The 24,238-nt window shown below is 51.9% G+C and overlaps 1 protein-coding gene across 5 annotated transcripts in view; it reads left to right on the top strand.

The window, feature by feature from the left end:
- CDH22 (cadherin 22) overlaps window positions 1-24,238 on the top strand; it is a 112,950-nt gene that overhangs the window by 66,447 nt on the left and 22,265 nt on the right. For 4 of the 5 annotated variants that reach the window (XM_030502633.1, XM_030502628.1, XM_030502629.1 and 1 more), the window contains 4 exons: window positions 7,692-7,811; window positions 17,366-17,533; window positions 18,066-18,253; window positions 19,037-19,290. In XM_030502633.1, the coding sequence (XP_030358493.1) occupies window positions 7,692-7,811; window positions 17,366-17,533; window positions 18,066-18,253; window positions 19,037-19,290 (730 nt within the window). The remainder of the gene's footprint in view (window positions 1-7,691; window positions 7,812-17,365; window positions 17,534-18,065; window positions 18,254-19,036; window positions 19,291-24,238) is intronic. The other variant, XM_030502632.1, reaches the window with a different exon arrangement.

The following is a 24,238-nucleotide window of genomic DNA, read 5'->3' as shown; positions in this document are numbered from 1 at the left end:
TGTAAGACTGGTGCATGGCCTCCAGCAGGTTACAGATGTGCAGAAATTGCCCACACCAGAGGAGCTGCTACTGCCTGGATTTCAGTTGGCAGATGGAGAACAATCTCTCCTGAGGCACCCCGAGCTCTCCTTCCTCTTTTGTTTACCTGCATAATCCTTTCCTGAGTCAGAGTGACCTCTTGAACTACAGCCATGTGCTGCTGGAGAAATGAAAGACAGCATGTGGGCAGCAAAGCAGGAGGCATCCTGTTCCCAAAGGGAATAAAGAAATTAAATTAATCCATTTTGCTTGAACAACATTTAAAAAGGAAGGAATTCTCAACTCTGAGTATTAGACAAGGATCCCAGTTCTTTGAAAATCACAAACAATTAGGGAGCTGCCTGATCAGACTGATGTGAACAAGACGTTTCAAAGGAGACAGTTTCTATGCGAAATTGGAGATCAGAGGAAGAAAGAAACACGGTTTCACAACATGAAAGAAGGTGATTCCTGCAAATTAAAATACTTGGAAGTTAAAAGTAAAGAGAAGTGCTGTGAGCAGCGCGGGCTGCGCTACCAAGCGGCGCACTCAGACAGGGGAGCTGGAGCCTGTTCTGCTTTCCAGGCTGATGCCTGTCTGCCTGCAGCAAACTTGGAGCTTTCTATAGCCTGGCCACCCCAGGGAGTGTAAGGGCTCCTCCGTAGCAGCTCAGCCCTGGAGATGGCCCAGCCAACAGCACAGGGAGAGCTTCACACAGCATTGCATAGTGCTACCGCATGGTCCCCTGCAGTATGAATGCAGAGCCTGGAGGGCACCCACATGCTGCTGCTGCAAGTCCCCAGCTCCCTCCCAGTTCTCCCTTGGCTTAGCAGTGATTTGCCCAGGAACAGGTAGCACAAAAGACAGGATGGAGACATCCTGCAAAAGCATAAATAAGGAAGCTTGGGAAGAGTGAATGGGAAGCATACCTTGCTGAATGTGGATGGAGGTGATCTTCTGTACTGGCCAAGGAAGTCTGGGCAGCTCGGGCAGAGCTTGGATCGATTATTAATACATTAAGATCAAGGTCAAAGCCTGGGATCCTGCTGGTGAACATGCCTGATCTCTGCTCCATTTGGGTACAGATGGTTTCCTGATCTTTGCTGGGGAAGTGGCTGGGATGGGGCCAGCCCAGTGGCCAGGGCTACTCCCCAGTTTGGAACTTGTTTGTAGGGAGCTGTTCATTCCCTGTATTTGCTGTTCTGACAGCCTTTGCTCTGTTGTCAGGCCTGAAAAGTGAGGAGTGACCTCCTCCTCCCTCCTCCTGTGCTCCTGCCTTCCCAGACTTCACATGGTTTGTGGTTGGGGCTGCCCGGGTGGTTTTCCTTCTAACTCCTGGCAGCTATCAGCCACAGCTCTCCATTCCCTGCCAAAAGCATAGTCCCAGCTCCCAGAGGTGATACCTTCCTGGGGCATAACGAGGAATAAAACAACTACGGTCAGATCCGCTCTGTGACAGCAGGAGCAGATCAAAGGACATTATTTGCATAATGAAGGAGTACTAATTGGGAGGGAAAGTCATCTGATTTCCTAGTGTCTAAGAGGGATTAACAGATGAGAGAACCACACAAACTCTCACCGAGTAGCTGTGAGTGCTTTGCAACGCACCTGCCCCTTGCTATGCACTGGGGCCAGGGCAGCACGTTTGGCAGGGACGGCAGACATGCTGCTTGAGACTATTAGAGTAAGTTAGGGCGGACTAAAGGCCTCTTTGTACCAAGATCTTGTCTTAATGGTGGCCAAAATGGATGCCTATGGAGGAGGAGGAACAGCATACAGCATCTGTGATGCTCCTCTTAATACTCGCCCAGCCAGCAACCAGCTTCAGCTTGGGAATTTTTTCAGCTGTGGGTGGTTTCCATGGGTTTAACCAGCTTCAGTGTCTGTCTTCCATGAACTCATCCAGACTCACTGTAAACCTCTGCAAAGAGCAAGGAAAAGGCATCGAATGCTGCTGTTGGGGTGCAGAGGAGGCAGGTTTGACCTGAGGCTGCAGGAAGGCAGCTGGAGCTGCAGCAGGGCAGCGGGCTCGCCACGCTCAGCCTCACACACAGAGCGCTGGAGCCACACACAGGCACCAGCCCAAATCCAGCACAAAGTGCCTCCTGCGAGACATCACTGGTGGTTGCACAGGGTGGTGCTGCAGCCCAGAGCTCACTTCTGGGCTGTTTGGGGTGCGTGCAGAACCCGGAGTGAGGGATGTGCTAGGAAATATGCATCCTCTCACGAGAACATGACTCCTCCCTTGGGGCATTTTGCTCTCCTTATTTCTCTGTGTAGCACCAAGTCCACATTAGAGACGATTTGGCTGTACAGACAGAAACTTGGGGTCAAGCCCTGGCTCTAGCACAAAGCTGGCTGAATGCAGAAGTGATTATTGTGAAGAGGAATTGTTTAATCTCCACGTTGCAGCCAGGACACTTGCAGGCATCTGAGCTTTTTTCTTTTCTTGATAGACAGTGCTCAGAACTCTTGTGTGCATCTGAGAGCTGCTGGGGCAGGAGGGAGCTGGGGCTTGCCCTGCCTGTTGGTCCTCAGTGAAGACCCCTTCCCCTCCTGCACTGCGCTTGGTCAGGGGTTTGTTCCCCAAGACACTGCATTCACCTGCTTGGTGCCAGGGCTGGGTCCCTTGAGCAATGGGTTTCTCTGCCCAGACACCCCAAAGGATATTTCCATAGTTGTATGTTTTAGCAATTCCACCACAGCCAGGTTAGCTCCCTCAGGCTTGTCCTGCAGAGCTTCAGGCCTCTGCAGAATCTCCTCTGGGTCTGATTTGGCTTTCTACCAAGTCAGGATGTTCCTGAGATTGCAAGAAACTCACTTCTGCTCCAGTAATTTTTAAGGTGCCCTGGTTTATTTTGTTCCCTGATGTCCTGCTGGCTTGTTTCTGGGGTGCATCAGCCACTGCATATACTGGGGCAAGACAGAAGCTGTAAATTGCATTGTTTATAAAATCTCAGCTGTGTCCAGCCCCCACAGCAACCAGGTTTCCTGAGATCCGAGTGCTGCACTCAGGCATCAGTCCAGCATGTGTGGCTTTGCATGACAAAGCACTCCTCTCAGGGTCCTTTTTATTCTGCAGGACTGAAATGACCATGTGCTGTCCTGGAGCTGGCTGGATCTGCACGGAAAGGTTCTCTAAGCATGGGTAGAACTGTCTTTTGGGCTCTGTTTCAGCTGGAGGTGCAGGCTGTAGCGCTGGGGCTGGTCTGAGGAGCAGCTGGAGGCTCCTGCCTCCACCAGGAAAGGGGTGAAGGTCTGTGGTGAGGAGGGGTGGTCAAATTTAGCAAGTGTTGGCTTTTCCTGCTACCTGCTTGACTCTTTGTAGGCTTGGAGTGCTTCTGTCCCTGGGGAAGTAATGGATTCCATCTGCTTGCTTGTGAATTCAGTGCAGGGCCTCTTTACTCTTGGATGTGCCATCTATCAGCATTTAGCTAAACGAGCTTGGAGCAAGTGACACAGCAAGTGGTCTGGAGCCATCAGCCTCCTGTGTGCAGGTGAATGGCTGAAACAGACGCAGATGCTCTGGGTCCTGCAGGGAAGGTGGTGATGGACACTTGAACAGGTCTGCATCAGTATTTTAAAGGGGCTCTGCCCCTGTACATCCAAGCCAAGGCGGTTGGTGCTGAGCCGCTGTGTGCAGGGGTGCGCCAGCACTGTGCTGTAGCAGACGGCTCCTTGACCGCAGCAGCTCCTGGGGCAGTGCCGGGCGCCTCTGGGGCTGGTTGCTGAGCCCCTCTGCACTGCCACCAGCTCCCTGCTGCGCTGCTGGTGGCCAGGGCCTGTGTCCCCTCCTGCACCCAGCCCAGCGGGTGCCCGCTGCTCTGCAGCCCCAGGGCTGAGAGGGAGGCTTGCTCTGGAAGTGAGGGTCCTGCCCCCCTTTTCCTCCGGGAGAAAACAGTTTGATCTGTTGTGTCAGATCGCACCTTTTGCAGCAGGTGAGTGAGAGATGGACTCTGACTTGTTAATCTTTGTGCAAAATTGATAGTTTCCTCTGGTTCTGCGGGGTGAGCTGGCCAGGGGAGGAGCTGAGGTCTCGTTTTACATGTCTAAGTATCTCTCTGGATATGAGTTCAGGCTTTCTGGTTATGGGAGGTGGATTATGCAGTACATGATGGATGTTTAGGTTTTATTTGTCATATCTTTTATGGCTAAGGTACATGCCAGAGAACTAAATAAAAGTCGTACATGCTGTACTTGTTGTGGGCAGTGCTATGCTTAGAGCAGGGGTGGGAGCCAGTGTTCCTAGGCTTGTCTCCGCAGGAAGGAGGGGATCAGGATAAACTGGAATTCAAGACCTTTGTTCTTCACATTGAAAGAGAGGGGGAGGGAGGAAGGAGTGGAAAAGGGATAAACGTGGGTTAAGAGAGAATGCTGGAAAGTTGGACTCCTAGATTCCTGATATACTATAGGTAACCTTCAGCAGGCTGCATTGCATCTTCACAGGCTAGACGTTAAGGCACAAGGTGGGGTTAATGGTAACTACCTGCTGTTGTTGCTCATCTGCTAATGTGATGCTGTGAGAGTAGGCGGGGATGGGCAGAGCCCTCATCACCTTCAGGGCTGCTGGCTTCAGCCAAAGGGCAGTTTGCTGTGATCTTGCTGCCTCCAGCTGAGGGTGCCTTGCTGCATGGTCTTCATGCTGCATGGTTTCCCCTCACACTAGAGTGGAAAGCGCTGGCCTCAGACATGGGGCTCACGCCTGGGACCTGGATCCTGGATCTGCTGCCCCACAGCCCTGCTGCTCCAGTGCTTGGGAGTGCCCAGCAGCCAGAGGCAGCCCCATGGGCCCCCAGCCTTCAGTGGAAAACTGAGATCAGAACCAACCTGGCTTGTCCAGGGCATGGCTTAAAACAACCAAACCTCACCTCTAGGTGGGCAGGGATCCTGTCTTCCATTGGATTCTGCGCTGCTGCAGTTTGCAGTGTTCAGGGAGTTAATGGAACACAAGGAGGATAGCTGTTTGATGGATGGGTTAATATGGGAATGGTGAAATTGAGTGAATTCATTCGGGGAGAAGCAGCATGAGATGCAGAGCCTGCTGTAAACTTTTAGTGATCCCCTCCTTAATGATCACTGGGCTAGTACCTGTGGGGTGACAGCACTGAGATGGCTGGGATAGAGGTTTGTGGCATAGTCCTTGGAGCACCTGCTCTGTCTGCATGCATGAGTCCTGCTGCAGGTTATACTGTGTACAGGGCAAGTGCAGGCGAAGAACTCTGATGGGCTCATGTATGTGTGGGTATGTTTGGATCGCCCTTGCCTCTGAGGTGCCCAGGCAAGAGCAAGTGGTTCTTGGAGCATGGGGTGTTTGTGCAAGGTTCTGCCTGTGGTGACGATGGGTGCAGGAGCTGCTGTGGGCACTGGGTACAGACTCCAGCTGGTTGCTGCCAGGCTGGGCACAGCAGGAGCCCTCCCTGTTGCCAGGGGCAGATGGTGCTTTTTGTGATTCTCAGACTTTGGCACCCCCAGGGTCCCCAGCAGGGCTTATCCACTACATCAGGGAGAGGGTTGCTCAGAGACCCTGCCGATCCCTTCCTTCTCCACTTCCTGATCAGAAGCTTCCCAAGGGAACATGCCATGAGGGGCTGTGCAGTGGAGGTGCTGGTGTGGGGCTGATCTGCCTTGATTCATGCCTGCTGAAGGAGTCGTGTGATGGCAGGCAGGGGAGGAGGAGGCAGGACAGACCCTTTCAAGGAAATGCAGCAACAGAATTTCTTTAACAGTTGTTGGCAAGACAGGGGAGCTAGTGTAGCTGTGGTGTAATCTGGATGTGCCTGGCAGGGATGCACCGTAACTTCACTGAAGACAGCAAAGCGTAAATAAGTTGACTCAAACTAGCTTGTTGCTGAAGACTGATGAGGGGGATTCTCATGTTATCAGCAGAGCTGCAGCTCTGAGAAGACAAGAGAGGCCAGGGAGAGTGAAAAGCAACCATGGTAACTGCTTGTTTCCTTCAGTGAACACCCTTTCCAGGAGATTAGAAGCGAATGGGCTGGGGGGAGCACGTACATCCCAGCTGCTCGCAGCAGCACTGCTATCTCTGCTGGGCTCCTGCCTGAGTCCAGGCTGGAGTGGTCCAGAAGCACCCGGGCTGCCTGCAAGCCCTGAGCTTGTGGTCTCTCCTGACAGGGGAATATGAAGGCCCAGGACTGGAGCTCTTCATCCGCCATCTGCATGGTTCCAGCTCCATTTCTGCCCACAGCGACGTGACTGCTTCTGACTTTGTGTGTACCTCTGGTGTTTGGGGAATGTAATGGGTCTAGATGCAGATCCTGACAACTAGTAGTATGCCTTTCTTTGGGTTATTCATGTCATGGGTCTAGCCAAGACCAGCCTGTGAGATTGTCTTTGCAGCATATGGATGGATGCACTGAAGAACAGGTGGTTTTGTGGTCCAGAGTGTGGTACCTCTGATCTTCAGCTGGTTGCACAGCAGCCTTAGGAGGTGTGTGAGGCAGGGAAGAGCTGCTGGATGAAGCAGTGTGAGCTGTGAAATGCTCTCTCCTGGCCCCTTCAGTTTCGGCTGGTCTTGTGCCCTGGAGCCATCTCTGAAGCAAAACCTTCCTTTTGACTGTAATCACTGCCGGGGGATCTTGTCCATTACAAATCACCAGCTTCCCTGCTGGCCTTGTCAGCTCCTGGTCCTGGCAGTATCTTGCAGCAGGGAGTTTCATCTTTGCTGATTGGTTGGTTTCATCTTTCCTATGAGCAGCTTCGGGCTCTTCCCATCCTGCACATCATCCCACCAGAGAGCTGACCAGTGCCAGCACTTGACCTCTAGGGCGGGGATGCTCTGAGGCTGGTGCTAGAGGCTGAACTGGGTAGCCTGTCACAGGTCTTCGGTCACACAATCTCTTTTCTCAGAGGTGTGTGTAGGCAGGATTAGGCTTCCCCTCCTTCCTCCCTTCTGCTGTCTCTGTAGATCTCAGCCCCTTTGCTCCTGGCCTCGTTCTCATGTTCTGGGTCCTGCTTTTGTCAAATTGAACATGATGTCAAATTAAAGCCATCACAGGGACAGTTGGAGTGAAGCACCCAGTTTAATGAGGCAGCATTGAAAATCAATAACTTAATTGCAGACATTCGATGGACTTTTATCCAATTTGTAGTCCTCCTGCCCTGCTACGTGTAGAGCATGAGGACGTGGTGCTGTGTCTGGCTCTGGGCAAGCGAAAGCCTTTCCTCTCCCATGGCTGTCATCCCTTTGCAGATGTGTCTGCTGCAGAGATCTGGTGCTGCAGTGTGGATCAGGCCCTGTGGGCTGGAGGTGACAGTGTGACTCAGTGCTGGCAGGAAAGGGGCAGCTGTGGTGATAACATCTCATTCCCAGCTCCTTCCCAGATGGTCCAGCAGAAGTCTGCTGGGAGAAAAGCTGCCGGCTGTTCAAATCAGCGATCTTGAGAGCAGGTCCTGTCTAGACAGCAGCCCCTGCTCCCTCCTGCCACTCTGCAGGACAAAAGGGGCATTTGCAGCAGTGTCTGGAGTCCTGGCTCTGGGGCTTTTGAGGGGAGGCAATGCTGCGTTTGCACTCAGCTGGTCTCATTTCCATCAGCATGTGTGAGTGATGAGTGCTAGCCCCTGCTCGGCCATTCTGTCAGCCCTGGCCCTGAGGTTCGTGTTGCATTTCTCCCCTCCTCCCTGACGTTGTTTTCCTCCTTGTCCCTGCTGCAGGCACCTCCGTGATGCAGGTGATGGCATCTGATGCCGATGACCCCACATATGGGAGCAGTGCCCGGGTAGTCTACAGTGTGTTGGAGGGTGAGCAGCACTTTACTGTGGACGGTAAAACAGGTGAGCAGCAGCACCCAGCTCAGGACACCAGACCGTGGCCGTGCGCACTGCGTGCGATGTGCACGGCCATGTGCCAGCACACTGATGCTGGTGTACTCATGGCACGGGCATTACTGGGTGCTAAGAGCAAGCTGCATAGCCCCGCAGGCTGCTGCCTGGCTGGGTGCAACGCCTGCAGCAGGCAGCACTGTGCAGCAAGACCTGCGGCTGCCAGCCCCAAGTGCCCTGCCTGCGCCTGCACTGCCCAGAGCCGCACTGTGCCCAGAGCAGGACTGCACCCACAGGCACATCAAATCTCCGTGTGAAAGGTTTAAGTACTACCAGAGGGGCTTTACCAAAGGCCGCATTGTTACCACCAGGGCTTTGATTAAGGGTAACGCTTTCAATTAAGGATCGGTTTATAAATGTTCTATTAATATTTAATGAAAGAACAGTAGAAGCCGCTCCATTCCTTAATAACTTATAAGAGAGCCTGTTGTAAAATGCCTCTGTAATAAATCTGTGGCAGACGATGCTCTGACATACTGGTTAGAGCAGACCATAACCAGGAGATGTTGGGGTATATATTCTCCTTGCCTTGCAGGAGTGTGACTCTCATTACCCTTAATGGGAGCCTTGCAAGCTTTCTGAGGGAAGGCACTCAAATGCTAATAATAGGTATTTAAGGCACAAAGCATGTAGTAAAGTACCCACAGTTTAATGAAAAATTGTCAAACGACAAGCACTGCTGGGTAGCTGCAGCTCTTGTTGGAAAGCTGGACAGCAAAGTGTCCCCCACCCTATTGACACAGACTGAGATCAACCCCTGGACTGAAGTGCCAAATGTCTGTCAGGCTGACCTGTGTAATAGATGCCTAATAGATGTTTCGTAAGGCTGTTTTTATGTAAGTCACAGTGAAACTTGTTGGGAGGCTCACGTGTAAGGATACTGTAAGGAGGGTATGTGTGCCTGAGCCTCTGCATCTGTGTGGAACCACGCACCTCCTGCAAACTGGTCTGGTGGCATGGGCAAGCCAGTCTCAGCCCTGTCAGTGCCACCAGCCCTGGCTGCGGTGGGTGGAAGGCTCAAATTTGGGTGCTCCTAAGCACACCTGACAACAGAGCTGGGGCACACGGTGGAAGATGCATTGTCTGGACAGACTGGTGCAGTGGTGAGAGCCCACAAGAAGCAGCCTGGGGCTGTACCCAGTGCTGGCCCAGAAGCTGCTGCACCTCGGCTTTCTTTGCTCCCAGATTTGCTTTGGTTTGGGGGTGGGAGGATGGATGAACAATTGGCTAAACATTGAAAATTCAGGTGTGTGTGAGATCCTGTTAATCTGAGACAGCTTTGTGTGAATGGAAGCCTCGCTGCTAGAATGACGAGGGACCACTGGGAGCAAAATGCACAAGCTGGGACGTGCAGAGGCTCAGTTTTCTGCATCAACATTAATGCTCTGTATTAAGGCATAAACTAAAATGTGCCCTGTGGGACTATGGTGAGAATTAATGTCACCCTGGGAATCCAAGCTTCTTGATTCCTTGACTTTTTGTGTCTTAATTCTCAAGCTGTCTGTTTCATACACTGGGGGGTTGATTTACTGTTCTACTTGCTTGTGATTCATAAAAGCAAAACTGCTGACAGTCTGCAGAAGAGTCCTCAGCCCCTCTGGAGCACATCTGTTCCCAGAATATTTGCCCGTTAAAGCAGGTACTGGGGCTGACTCTTTGGTGATGTCTGAGCTAATATCACCTTTGGAGGCTGCTCGCCTGGGCTCCAGGGATGCAGCACGCAGCTCTGCCCATGGCCTCGTGCCTGGCATGAGCTGTGTGTCCCACGGGGGGCTGCTGGGGGCAGTGGGGACAGGGCTGGTGCTGCCGGGGGGGATGTTTCATTGTGTGTCTCTGGTGCTGGCCAGAGCTAGCACATCCACCAAGCAAATCCCATCCTGCTCCCACTCTTGAATACGTTTTTAGTGCTCCACACGGGAGTCCTGCTTGGACTGCCCTAGGTGGCCCGGCTTCTGCCCTCAGCATAAGATTTAATTATCCATAGCAGCAGCATAACTCTCAGAGCCACCATTGTTATTAATGGCCATAAAAAGAACCATAAAAACCTGGCATGTTACATTTCTTATAATTTATGGTAACAAAGAACAATTTGTTTTCCCTTTTTGGTTTTGATCTCTTTCTCTGCCTCTTCTTGCAGGTCTATACATGCATGTGCTCCCTTGCACACTGCCTAAGCCCCTGACTCCTTCCAGCACGGGCTGTCTCATCCTTCCTTGCTTTTACAACCAGCTCTTTTTGCGCTGTCCTTCATAGCATGGGTGCTGCACGTACAAACGTGGTACAGGATATGGCTTGTGTGCAGGTTGCTTAGTTTGTCTCCTGTTCTTGGGTATTACTAGCTGTAGTATTCAGCTCTGATTTTGGATTTGATGGGACTTTCAAAGGCAGACCCAAACTGTCTGGATGCCATGCTATGCCAGGTCTTATCACTCAGTAAGCCCTGAATTCCCATAGTGTCTGACATCTTTTTGAAGGGAGATGAGCATCTAAATGGCTGCATTAGAATAGTGGGATCTGCAGCATGGCATTTGCTGGTGTCCACAAAGCTGTGGAGGATGATTCCGGTTTCTGCAGCATTGAATGATGGTGAAGAAAAAGCACAGCTGATGCATATGAGCTTTTATTTTTCATATACACCAGCCACTCTCTCATGCTTTGAGAACTGTTTCAGACAGTGAAACAGCCTGTGGGTTTGTGTTGTGTTCCACAAATCAAGTCCCAGAACTTACCCTGCACACATTGAAGGTATAGAGTGGCTTTTTTGGTGTATGAGTGGGGAGCTTTGTATGCACAAACTTTGGCATGATTTTCTGTGCCAGCTATGAGAATATCCCGTAGGCTTCTTGCAAGAACCTGCAGGTATTTGTCATGTTTTGCTTTGTGCTGCCTTCCTCACTGATTCTCAGTTTGCCAGTAGCGAGCAGCTGATCTTTGCCTGCTCTTTGTAGCAGGATAGCTGCATTGCACTGCTCTTGGCTGCTCTGTTGCTACTGGAGGAGACTGTGCTTTTACAGCAGTCAACACATGTGTGTGCTTTGCTGCTTCTGTTAGGAAACAGCCAGTTCTGGTGGTGGTGGGTGCTGGTTCTGGTGTGGGCACTGCGGTGTGACTGCACAGAGCCTTGTCTCCCTTGCAGCTCACTGCTATGGCAGGCACGGGGCGGCCGGGAACCCCAGCTCTGCCCCACAGGACGTGGGTCAGGAGGTTTAGTGCTAGTTCCTATTCTAGCTCCAGGAAGCCCATCCCCACCAAGATCCTTCTAACTTACACTTTCCAGATGCTGAGGTGGGCACAGAGAGGATGTGACTCCCTGCGCATTTATACGTGAGAAATCTGTGTGTGCTTAAATTGCAGGCCAATTTTTCATATTGCTTTATATCACCCTACACTTTCTGTACCTCTGCAGATTATTCACCTTTATGGGGGCAGATCTCTTCTTTGGCGGGTGGCTGCACCTGCTGCTCCTATCTGTTCCTGTGTTCTTTGTAATGCTCTTTCTCATCTCTGGCCAGCATGGAGACTGGCTGCTGCCTGCAATCCCTGCCCACAGCCTCAGGAGCAAACCTGGAAATACTCCACACCCAGAAGGTCTTGTTCATCCCTTTGTAGGGATATTGACTGTTACAGAACAATCACAGCAAGTAACATCATAGGCCTCATGATATTTGGTGCTTTCCTCAAAACCCAGCTTGTCGGTGTGGGAGAGTGCATGGGAATCTTGCTTTTTGCTGAAAGGAAACGGTTCTTAAGATCTGTCATCCTGCTGTAGGCAGGGAAAAGGCAGAAGCACTCAGAAGGCTAATTGAAATGCAGTTTGGCATTTATGAGTACTTAAAACAGTGCCTGAATTCTAGAGCCTGTCTCCCAATTTGGAGACAGTGGGTGAGGGCTTAGAAGTACTTGTGCCAGGGAGAGCAGGACAAGAAGTACTGGCCTGCTGGCATGAAGCTGATGGTTATTTGTTTGCCGTCATTAGTTGCTTCATTCTTGCCTGTCAGCCTTGCCCTGTTTGGAGACTGACCACAGCCCTTGTCCCAGGGTGGTGGGGGTAGACTGGGAGAGGAGCTGTTGCTGGGAACATGCTACATGCTGAACTGGGCTGATGAACTGTCGGATTTGTGCATGCGGTGGTGGGAGGTGGAACATGTTTCTCTGCTGCTCTTGCCAGTTTGTTAAAAATGCTCCTTGGTGCCTGGAAACAGATATTGTATGTGCGTGTTTGTGTGCACTCATGGGTTTATGCAGGTCTATGCCCATCCCAGAAGCTTGTTCAGCAGAGCAGTGCACAGGGACAAGGGATGGGAGATGAGAGGCTACAGAGAAGTCACGCTTGTTAAAAGGGATTACTCTTATTAGCAAGACTGAATGTTAACAGTCCTTCTCAGAGACTGGTGCAGGAACTTCAGTTTGTTTGGGACTAAACTTGAGGAAATTAAGGGGTATCTACCAATGTGCAGTGGGAATTAATATTAAATGAGGAAGGATTTAGCTTAAAAGAAGGGGCAAAGGAAGGGTGAGTGTGCTGGCTCATCCCTCAGAGCTCTGTGGGGGGCTCCCCTAGCTGCTGCCTCTGCTGGCATGGGCAAGGCTGGTTCCAGCCAGGAACAAGCGCCTCCTCTCTGTGCAGGGGCAGTAGCTCCCTAGGACCTATGGGGCACAGTGGTTTGAAAGGGACTGGCCACTTGCTATGAATGGTCCTGCATTAAAAAACCTGCAGGCTGCAGCATCCATCAGCCACAGCAGTTGTGCAGTTCTGCACCCTTCCAATTAACTTTGCTGTTTAGTTTGGTGATGCTGTTACAGCCATGTTCCTTTTCTGGATCTCAGCTCTGTACCTTATTTGCTGAAGAGTCATGAGCCTCCCGAATCTTCCACCAACCAGGGCAGATGAAGTGCTGGTTCCTGGGGCTAAGACCCCACCTGCAGTGAGCTGCCCTCCTCCAGGATGTCTGCCTCAAGCAGCGCTCATGTCTTTGCAGATACAGTGGTATTTCTATGTCCCTGCAGGCGAGGGCACACCTGAGGGTTCTCCGCTCTGTTTGGCAGGTGCTTTCCCAGCGTCTGTGCTGGGGCGGAGATCTGTTTGCTTTAACTGACCAGGCTGCTGGGAGGAGTGAATCTATTTTATACAGCTGAACAGGAGGGGATGGAGAAGCCAGATCCAGGCTCTTCTTAGGCATGCACAGTAAAAAGACACGAGGCAGGAAGAGAAAACTTGTCACCATGAAGGTGGCATTTCCATCCTTGGAGATACTCAAAACCTGACTGGACGTGGCCCTGAGTAATCTCATCTGCCTTTGAGGACTGTCTGCTTTGAGCTGTAGTTGGACCAGGGACCTCCTGAGGATACATCCTTTCCATTACTTTCTTGGTTTATGCTTTGTAGCAGGAGCATGTTTCTCCTGAGTGCCCTCAGCGCGAAGGGGCCTTGTCCAGAGGTTCTCTGAGGATGTGGACATCTGAGCTAGAAGTATCTGGGAGCAGAGCAAAGCCCATAATGATGAGGTTCCTGGAAGTCAGTTGCCTGCTGCGTGCTTTGTCCTACTTTGGTTTTATCACCCAAAGAGTGTCTGCAGTTTGAGCGGATTTGATGGTATTTATGTGGTGCTGTAAAAGTGTCCCCTTGCCTAGTAATTATACTGATTAATCTGGATCATGCTAGAAAGTCACATGTACCTTGTACCAGAGGGTATGCCACCGTGCATCTGTATTATTCAACTATAACAGATGCTGACAAGAGCTAAGGAGGTGAGTCTGAGCTGGAGGTTGTTCTTGCTTTGTTAGCAGCGTCTGGGAAGGACAAAGTTTGGCAGTTTTACTGGCTAGAAAGAAGGTGAATCTTGGGAGATGGTAAGAAGGGCTTTTCCCTTCGTACAGCGGTGGAGGTCCCTGCCTCTTGCGTCTCTGCACTCTGAGGACAGGTCTGCCACCATCGCTTGCTTCTGCTTTGCAGAGTCCTTAGGGGTCAGGTTTTGGGAGCAGAGGCTATGCTGGCTCTAGGAGGTGGAATGAGGCGAGTTTGCTGCCGGTGGGTGTTTATGGCAGCACTCACAGTGCCATATTTAAGGAACTGGTGTGGAGTGTGTTTGGAGACCCACATTTGTCAAGGCCGCCAGCAAAGGATAAATGGTACCTCAGCCTAAAAGACAAAACGAGCCGACACTTGGGGTAGTACCTGGTGTGGCCCATGCAGCTTTAGGGGGAACAGCTTTCTTGGTGACAAACCCACTGGGGCTCTTGGAGGCCTGGGGCATGGGGCAGTTCCTCCGTGTCAGACCCTGCTTTTCCAGGATGGACTGGGCAAGCAGCATCTTGGCAGGAGGTGGTTTCTGCTCACAGCCTGCAGCCCGGCCAAAGGCAAGGATTTTGTCTGCCTTGCACCACCAGAAGAACGGGAGCTGTTTGTCTGCCCTGCTCTGCACATGCCAAATGGCCTGGACTTGCGTCCTGCTGGGACAGGTGACCTTGGAGGTGTTCTGGGAAGCGCCCGAGCACTTTCCTCCATCTTGCATGGTGTATTATGAGCTATATCATTACGGGCAGCTCAGTTAAGTCATTACAGCCTTGGTGAATGCATGAGCTTTTTCTCTTTCATCCCAATTCATCACTATTGTGCTGACATGAATCATTTTCATTATAAAATGCTTCAGACCCTGTTAATTAACAGAATTGCTTAAATTTCAATGAGATAGTGCTTACCCAGAAATAATGGGTTTGCATTCATAGCGGAGTGACAGGAGAAGCCTGTATGCATAACCAGCTGAGGCCAGTCTTGTGCAGCCTGGGGTGCTTGGGCAAGGCCAGTCCTGCCTGAGCTCAGATGGGAGGTTGAGGTTCTTGCTGGGGCTTGTGCCTCCAGACACGTTCATCCCTCCCTTGATGGGCTCCCTTGGTCCTTTTGATGATGTGGAATGGAACTGTGGTTAAACAGCTTCCCCTAAACAGAACTGGCATAAAAAAGGAGCCAGTGCAGACCCTGGGCTCCATCACAGGGTGAACAACTGCTATCGTCCTGTGGAGGGGTTGGGATGCTCCCTACAACAATTCCGCAGTGCTCCGTGCTGTGTGCCAGAGGCTGAGCAAGAGACGGGCTGAGTGTGTGTGAACAGGCAGGTCCTAGAAGCGCTCAAGAGATGGTTGGTGAGATGGAGCCCCTTCATTCATGTGGCTGAAGGTAGTGGGAGTCCAGATAATTACAGACTGAAATGATGGAAGGACAAGGGAAGCTGGGTGAAATCGTGTGTGGGAATTGCAAGGATCTGAAACAGTGGTTATGTCTCTATAATAAATCCTAACAATGATAATAGTTGGGATAATTGCTAGTTTCAGGAAGCAAGGAGAGATAAATGTCTCCAAAACAGTGTTGCCAGCTCCTGCTGCACCTGCAATGTCATGCAAAGGGAAGGGAATTCCATCCTCCCAGCTCAGTGGCATTTCTGGCTGCCGTTGGGATACAGCATCAGTGGCTCCTGGGTGTGAGCTGTCCACCTGCAGCCATGGGCAGGAGTGCACCAGGTCACACACGAATGGGAAGCGGCAGCAGCCGGCTGGCACCCAGGCACTTCTTGCCTCCTTGTAGCCTGCTGGCACCAAGCTCTGCCCTCGGCTGTGCTCAGGCTGTGCTGGAGGTTTCCCCCAGTGTCTGCCTTGAGCCAGGCGGTTTGGACAGCTGCGCTGCTCTGCTATCGCTTGCTTTGGGGCGCCTCAGCAAATGCAACTTGCTGAGAGCAGGAGGATGATCCTCTGGCAAGGGAGGAGCAAAGTGTTCCCTCCAGCCGGACCCCTCACAGGAGACCCTCACTGGAGCTAGGCCACCACAACCTGCTCCCGCGGCCTCCCTGGCACCAGGCAGGATTACTGGTGAAAGAAAGCAAAGATGGATTTTGCGGTTCACAGCAGGAGGAGGTAAAGCTGGTAGTTAAACAGAAAAGCCTGGAAGAGAGAGCAATTACAAAAACACAAACCAATGTCTAAGTCTGTGGGAATGTTAAAAAACTGAGCTGGAGGGGATTTTAGACTGATTCCTACTGTTCTGGGGTGCTGCTGCTATATGAGGCTGGGAATGTGCCGCTAATAACCTTGTAACCATGTCTGCACTCATGTGTGCCCCTGGTGCCACCTCAGGGCAGAGCCGTTTCTTTCATTCTCAAAATATTTCTTCTCTGCTTTGTTTCCATGTAAATGGACCACTGTAAATGTAACGTAAATGTACCACTCTTGGGTGACACGGGCAGTAGTAACTTCTGCTATTCACAACATTTTCTGGGGTTCGCTACCCTTTGTTTCTTGTTTTACATTCCTTTGCGTTTCAGTCCTGGTCATTTCCCCCAAGCCCAGATGACTACTGAAGACCTATGAACGCTTTTTTAAGAGACTTCTTTTCATAAAGAGTACGAAGATACCACACATTTTGTTCAGCTTTACAGTCTCTAGAGCATTCTCTGGCACAGCATGAACATCATCTCTGGTCTCCTTAACGGAGGGGGACACTTGAAAATGAGGGGTTTTGCGCAGACAGACTTTTGGAAATGCAGTGCCCCCAGTCAGACAGGGGGTCCCTGCAGGCATGCTTGGGCCACAGAAACCCATGAGATGGAGCTTGGGCAGGTTCTGTTCTGCAGCAAGCCTGGCTCCTGCTTCAGTAGATAAGGGTAAGTGGCTGCTGCAGATTTGTGCCAAAAGGATTTGTGACTCAGCCTGGGCTTTTACACAGCCCTTCTGCGCAAACCTTGAGGCTGGCCCCAGTGCAGCCCCACATCGGGGTAAGTTCTCATGCTCCTGTGCCTCTGATCCCACCAATCCTTCACCAGCCTCCCTGGAGAGACAAACCTCCTCCGAGCTGGAGTTTAACCCTGTCAGAGCTACTGCAATGGAAGCAACAGTCAGAACCTTTCATGCAGCACGCCTGGGAATCCGTTGCAAAGACCTGCTGGGGTCAGGTTGGACCTGTGGCCATTCCTGGGCTCTGGGGGATTTTCAAGATGTTTCTGCCTGGCTGACAAGCCTCTGGGCTTGTTCTTCTCTCCAGAGCCCTTCTTTTCCCTCAGTCAGCTTTTGCTTACGTAATCTCTGTGAAGGCTGCAAAGGGTTTGCTCCCTTTTGCACCGGGGTCCAGAAGATGTTCTTTGTTGTCGCCAGCAATGTGTTCCTGTGGCAAAGGCAGTCAACAGCACGAGGGCTGTTAGGAAGAGCATCACAGCAGTGGAGAGAGGTCACCTGTCCCCTCTGCTCAGCCCTGGTGAGATGATCCAAGTGCTGTGCCTGGTTCTGGGCTGCCAGATGTAACAGTGATGGGCAAACCAGAGCGAGTCCGGGAAAGGGCCATGAAGATTGGTGAAGTATTGGAACATCTGGCATATGCAGAGAGGCTGGGAAATCCAGCTGATACTGTTTACAACTGGGGCTTGGACAGAGTAATCTCCAGTGGCCCGTTCCAGCCTCACCCCATCTGTGTCTGCGGCTGCTCTGCCACCTGCCCGTGCTCACACTGTCCTGCTGATTTCCAGGTGTAATCCGCACAGCCGTGGCTGACCTGGACCGCGAGACACAGGACCGGTATGAGGTGGTGATCCGCGCAACGGATATGGCGGGACAGCTGGGTGGCCTGTCCGGATCCACCACAGTCACCATCGTAGTCACCGATGTTAATGACAACCCACCACGCTTCCCGCAGAGTAAGTCCTGACAGTGGTGAGGGTGAGCACTGGTCCTGGTCCTGCCCGCTGGGGGTGGTCGGGCAGGAGCTCAGCTCCCAGCACAGCCTGGCACATATCTGCAGGGTCACCAGCCCGGCCACTCATGCCACTTGCAGGCAGCGCCAAGGTACCACAGCACACGCTCCTTGCCTGGGTCTGAATATGTCCCTGCCTGGCAGTGTGATGGAGGGGCAGCTCCAATGGTAAATCTTGCAGTGGTAAAGCTTGCAAAGAATCAGAGAACACCGATTGCAGAGCACTGTCCTTATGGAGAAATCAGCCCTTACTTCACCCAGCACCTTGAAATATCAGTGCTCCCCAGTTATCTTCCCTCAGCACGTTTTTTTGGTCGGGGTGTGTGTTTCTCCTGGTAGGGCATTCTGGACTATATCACCGGTAGAGTTTGGGCAGCCCTTGTAGGGTGCCCCCAGGGAGGTGTGAAGGGCTGTGTCAGGCTGGAGAGGGGAGTCAAAGGCAGAAGCAGTGACCTTGGTATCTCTTTCTCCTCCAGAGATGTATCAGTTCAGCATTGTTGAAACTGCCCCTGTGGGCACAGTCATTGGGAGGGTGAAGGCGGAGGACTCGGACATCGGGGAGAACACGGATATGACTTACCAGGTGAAGGATGAGGAAGGAGTGGAGATGTTCAAAGTCACCACGGACAGCAATACCCAAGAGGCTGTCATCACAGTACAGAAGGTGAGAGATGAGGAAAGCTGGCTGGGTATGGAGGGCACAGATCTCTAGGAGGGCCCTTTCCTTTGGAGGCTCCTGCTGCTGCGTTTGAGTTGAAACGAATGCTCCTCTGCTCTAGCAGTAGCAGTTGAATTTTTGTGCCTGCAGGTGCAGAGATAGACCTGCCTCTGTTCTGCCTGGATGGCAAAGCTCAGACCTCAGACCTGGGAGGAAAGGCTGAATAGAAGCAGCAGGGCAGTGCCTGCTGGAGCCTGCCCAGGGCTCCCTGGGTGGCAGCAGAGGGAGCCCTGCATAGGTGAAGCTCTGTGTGGGGCTATGGAGAGGAGTGCTGACAGCTGTCACTGATAGCACTGTGAGGGGAGAAATATGCCCACCCAATTCCTATCCCGAGCTACAGCACTTTGACTGTCTCTGCTTTTGGTGGCAAAAACAATCAAGCAAACACTTGATGCAGGCAAGGAAGAATGATTGTTCACCAAGGCCACTGCTTTCAGCTCGCGTCCCCTGGGGAAATAATAACAGGGTGATTAATGACCAAAACCCTCTTGCAGTACACACTGTGCTGTCTTCCCAGTGAATCCTGGCTGCCCGCAGCCTGGACACTGTGCTGGGGGGAGCAGGCTGGAGGCTTCTTCCTGCCCTCTTGGCATGGGCACTGCTGGCAGGAGGGCACAGCGGGAGTTCCGGCTTGGGAAGTGGGTGGCTTTGGTGCTGTCCCCAGTGTCTCTGGTGGTGGAAGGGGCACCCCTCAGGCTGGGTATGGCTAACCCCCTCCTGTTGTCCCAGCCTCTTGACTACGAGTCGAAAAAGGTACACACCGTTGTGCTGGAGGCCCTCAACAAGTTCGTGGACCCACGCTTCGTGGACCTGGGCACCTTCCGGGACCAGACCATCGTGCGGGTCTCGGTGCTGGACGTTGACGAGCCCCCCGAGTTCCGGCCCCCCTCCAATCTGATGGAGGTCCAGGAGGACGCACACGTTGGCTCTGTTGTGGGGGTGGTCACTGCCCTGGACCCAGACACCGCAAATCGTCCCATCCGGTAAAGCAGCTGCCTAAACCCCAGTGGGCACGGGTTGACCTGCCAGGGACACCCATGGCCTGGGGGCAGAGGGAGGTGATGGCGGGGGGAGGGATGCAGTGAGGGTGACAAGTGACAAGGGCTGCACGCGTGGCTGAGCATGCAAGTGTCCTGTGGGACAGGCATTGGCAGGTGAGTGGCAGCCTGTGCGCAGCAAGAGCAGCCATCTTGCGGGTGACAGGTACGTCACTGCCAGTGATGGGTTTGTTAGTGGCAAGGGAGTGTCGAGGAGGGTGGCGGGGGGTGACAGCACGCTCTTGCTGCTGACAGTGAGGTGTCTGCAGTGGGTGCCTGACACAGCCAGGGGAGGAATCAGCAATGGCAGGAGGCAGTGATGGAGGGTGACAAATGAGGTGAGGCTTGGGAGGTGCAGAGCCACAGCCTGGCTGCGTGTAGCATGTGTGTGCACATGCGCACAAGGATCAAAGATCAGAGGAGTTTATATTTAGGCAGGGGACATAACAGGCAGCAGCTTATCAGCACAGGACATTTCCCATTTCCATTTAATTTGTGACTAAAGAGATTGTTACCTTGTTAAATTGCTGTTACCTGAGGCACAAAGCAGCTTCTGGCTCTGCCAACTGGCCTGAGTCATGAGCAGTTGGGTTGGAAAACTGGTGTTCAGAAAACGCCCTCAATGTGTGGAAAGTGTCACCGGAGCGTGTGTTCTCGTGCCAGCGGCGCGGCTGCGGGCGCGGTGTGACAGCCGTGCTCTTCAAAGGAGCAGCAGTGGCTTTGCCATTGAGAGGTCTATAGGGAGCACATCCCAGGCAGTGATAAACTGGGATGCAGCAGGGACAGAGACATGGGATGGAGGAGAACACAGCCAGGCAGGGCCCAGTTACAGTACTGATCCCTTTCAGTGATGTCCCCACATGGTTGCTTGGGGTGCTGAGCTTCAGTGCTGCGTAGCCATGGGGAACACTCTGGTTCAAGTTGGGGTGCAGGGTATCTCTTGATCTTCATGGAAATTAAAATTGAGATGTTTTATAAAGCTCAAAAAAGAACTTATATGTGGCAAGCTGCCATCTATAGATGCCTGGCAGCCTGCAGACAGTATTGTGTGTCAAAGCTGCATGCTGAAAGTTGTCTTCAGGGTGAAAGTGAATGAAATTAGCCTTGGCATGCCAGGAACTATGTGTGTGTGTGTTGCAGCACTTCCAGTGGTCAGTGGTGTCTGTTGGATGTGTTCTCAAAGTACTTCTGCTCACCTTCTCATGTGGCTGCCCTTTTCATTCAGGCTACATGTCTGATTTCTTTGTGGCCCACCCTTAGTACATGGCTGTTGGCTTGTGCTCTTCAGATGTGTGCAGTCTTTCTATATATCTGTGTGTGCATATGTGTGCATGTGCTTTTTCGCTTGACTATTTCTAGCAGTGCTACAGAACATAGATTTTATTTTCTGATCCGTAATTGTAGGAAAGGGGCCTTGGGGACAGAACTATTCGTATTCTCGTTTTCTCTTGTTCTTTGTGCTGCTTCCCTGTGGAGCTTGTTGCATTGTTTGCAGACAGAACAAAAGAAAATGGTGGAGGAAGGCTTTCTACTGCTGTGCAGAAGGTGATGGGGACTCGGAGCAGAGAGAAGCAGACTCAAGTACTCTTTAGGAACAAGAGGGTTAGAGCCTAAAATTTGCTATGTGGTTGTGCCTTTTATAGTGAGCTTAGTGCCAATGCCTCATGCTCAGGCACAAGGGCCCAGCCAGCAGGACTCCCAGGCATCTGCTGCAGCTTGGGAATTGCAACGTGTTTTCCCTTGTCAGGCCTGATACATTCAAATATGTGTCCTCCCTCCAGCTATCCCCAGACAGGTAGCTCAGCCTGCATCCCCCATGCTCCCCTGTGGCACTTGGTTTCTAGCCGTCCACCTCTTCACTCCCCTCTGTTCTTGCTGTGCATCTCCTCACTCCCCTCTCTTCTTGCCGTGCATCTCCTTGCTCCCCTGCCTGCTGTCACGAGCAGTGGCAGTTCTGTGCCTTTTGGTGCTCCACTGTGTTTCCTGGGGTGCAGGTGGGTGACCCTCCTCTGTCATTTCAACATGGACTAAGCAGAGATGCATGTTTATATCAGTCACACTGACACGGCACCAGTGCAGGAAGAAGGTGCTGTTGGATCTCTCCTGCTTTCCTGCACTGGGGCTAGTCCGGCAATTTAATAACATATTTTGCCATGTAGGCAGCTGTTCACAGCTTCAAGTGGTGCAGGAACATTGATGCAGGCATCCTGGAGCACCCTGCCAGGATGTGACACTAACCCATCCACAGGAGACGGCAGTAAGTCACCTCATATTTCAAGTGTGCTACTCCAAAGTACAGTCACAAGAAGTCAGCACTTGTACTTCACCTCTGATACATTAGAGAGCAACCGGTCCTGACAGCATGACCAGTATTTAATCCTTGGCTCCTTGAAGTTGGAATGAACCCTTTCAAGTCACTGCAGTTCAGTGGATCCCTTTAACTTCCTGATCCTCATCTGCTAGAGGTGGGAGCAAAGACGTGGCTGTGTTTCTGCAGTGGCTTCTGTCTCTTGGACTCTGATGCATGTGTTGTCTCTGCCCTGTAAATAGGGGAGAGCCACAACCTTCTGTCATGATGAGACACACTCTCCCCTTGAGGCAGGAAAGAACGAGGATTGCCAAAGACAGCAGAGCAGAAATCAGCTCTGTCAGTGTTTCCAGGTCCTGCTGACACCAGGCTGCCAATAATGAGGTTTGGGAAGTATTTTTAGCCAAATGGGAAAGCAGGTGTCCTTGGCTCTTTGTTGCCATCCCCACGCCAGCACAGCAGGGCTATAGCTGCACCACCCGGCCTGAAGCAGCTGCTGGAGGCACATTTCAGCCTGGGGCTCCCTGTCTGGTGATCTGCGTGTCCCACAAGGATGCAGACACTTGGTGTGAGAGCAAACCCCGTTCAGACAAGCCAGGCTTGCCCCTCAGGCACCGCTCGCTGCCCTCCCCAGCTGCATATAGGTGTGGAGCCCCTGGCAGCCACTTGCCGGGGTGGGAGGAAAGCTGGGGCTCAGGGTGTCCAGGGAGCACCCCACCACTCTCTGCATGCAGCCCCAGCTTGTGGCTGCTCAGAAGGGGACATGCTCCCTGTGGCACTGGTGCTGTGAAGCAGGGAGCAATGCAGAGGTGCTACATCCTGGGGGAACATGAAAATCCTCCATGGTACAGGCAGGAAATACCTTTCTAAAGGGCTGGTGCTTTTTATTTTATTCCATCCTTGTTTGTTGCCTAACAAAAGCTGGAACCACTCTCTTTCAGAAGGAATTTAGCTTCCAGTTGGCTTTTTGTCTTTAGCTGTACATTTCCTGGGCATACCGCATTTTTTTCTCAGCTGAGCCATTGTATGAGGTAATACAATGATAGACTGTCTGTGTATGTGAGGCTGTTTGTATGGGAGCCTTTTGTTTTTCTCTCTGCAGTGGGAGCCTGTGCTCTGATTGTGTGCAATCCAGGCTTTATCAGCACTGGGAAGATGTTGCTTGGGATTTAAGGTTCTTGGAGATATTCTTGTTTGGCATTCACCAAATCTGGAGACATGTGTTGGACATGGGCATTTTGTAGACTCCAACAGCACAGCAAGAACTACAACCTGCTTCAACACAAAAGGGAGAGGAGTAAAAAACCAAACACAACAAAAAGCTTTTCACACAGTGTTTGAAAAGCTCCCTATTAACAAAACACATGGCATAAAATGTGCTCCCTGTTGCATTCAGGGGGGAGAAGTGAAACAAACTGCTTGAGAAATGCATTCACGAGAAAAATGAGCACCGAGAAAGCTGTCTAAATTAAATAGTCACTTGTAACACCCAAACCAACAGGCAGTGCCAGCAGGAAGAGAGGAAAATGGATTACAAGGTCCGCATCCCAATCAGAGCTGGGCAATGCAGCTTCAGATACGAAGCACCAGCCAGCTTTAGGAGGAACAAGTATATGTCCTATCTCCAAGTACCTGGAGGACCCAGAGGTTAATAATTACCTCTTCCTAGGTGAGAAGCACTGTTTAACTTCAGTGGAATGGGTGAATATGAAGCTGGACTCCTAGAGGTGGAGAGGCTTGTGATGGTCAGCACAGACTTGGGCTGGTAAAGATCATATTGCACAGAGTGATGTAAACTGAGCGCAGCACCAGCTTCTCGCTCTGCCTGCTCTAGCACCTGAGCTCTCTGGAGTCTGTCCTGTGTAGAGCAGTGTGAGTGGGTTGATCTGCAGGTCTGAGCTTGTTATGGCTGTGGCCTGGGGGGGGGGGGGGGGGGGGGCGGACATTCCTGTGCCCCCTCAGTCCCCAGCTCCTTGTGCTCCAGAGCCTCCACAGGGCTTTGTGCAGATGGGGAGCTACAGATGCTCCTGGACTAACCACCTCCAAAATCCCAGCGTGTAGAAGCAGGCTCAGCCTTGCCCTCATGGTGGATGCAGACAGTGCTTGTGCAGAGTTGAGAAGGTGGCAGCTCTCTGTAGTGGTGGTGACAAAGGGACCAGATTTGTGGTTTAGTTTGTGCCCTGCCAGGGCCACGGACAGTCAGTCCTCAGCAGACAATTAGGAAGTGACAGAAGACAACCTCGGCAGCAAAACAATTAGAAGCATAAGGTTACCAGTGGCATGACACAGAGCACTCCCCTATCAGCCTCCTGCCCTCTGGCCATGCAGGCAGCCACTCTCAGATGTTTCCAGGCTCAGTGATGTCTCCCATCACTGTTTTTTTCTGTGTAGCTATTTTTTCCAGGCATCTCTGTTTATGCAGCAACGACATGAGTGTGAACAAAACAAGCATGTGCCTACCCAAGAAGCAGGGAAGGCATATGGAGAGTGAAGTGCCATCCTGAACTCTAACAGTATTAAGAAGTGGAATGGAAGACAGGATGTGTTTGGGATCAGGTGATGTGGGAGAATAATGGAAGCAGTTAT

Source organism: Strigops habroptila, chromosome 13 (assembly GCF_004027225.2).
Source record: "Strigops habroptila isolate Jane chromosome 13, bStrHab1.2.pri, whole genome shotgun sequence".
Lineage (NCBI taxonomy): Eukaryota > Metazoa > Chordata > Aves > Psittaciformes > Psittacidae > Strigops > Strigops habroptila.
The sequence above is the reverse complement of the archived record's forward strand: the minus strand, read 5'-3'. Positions and strand labels throughout refer to the sequence as shown.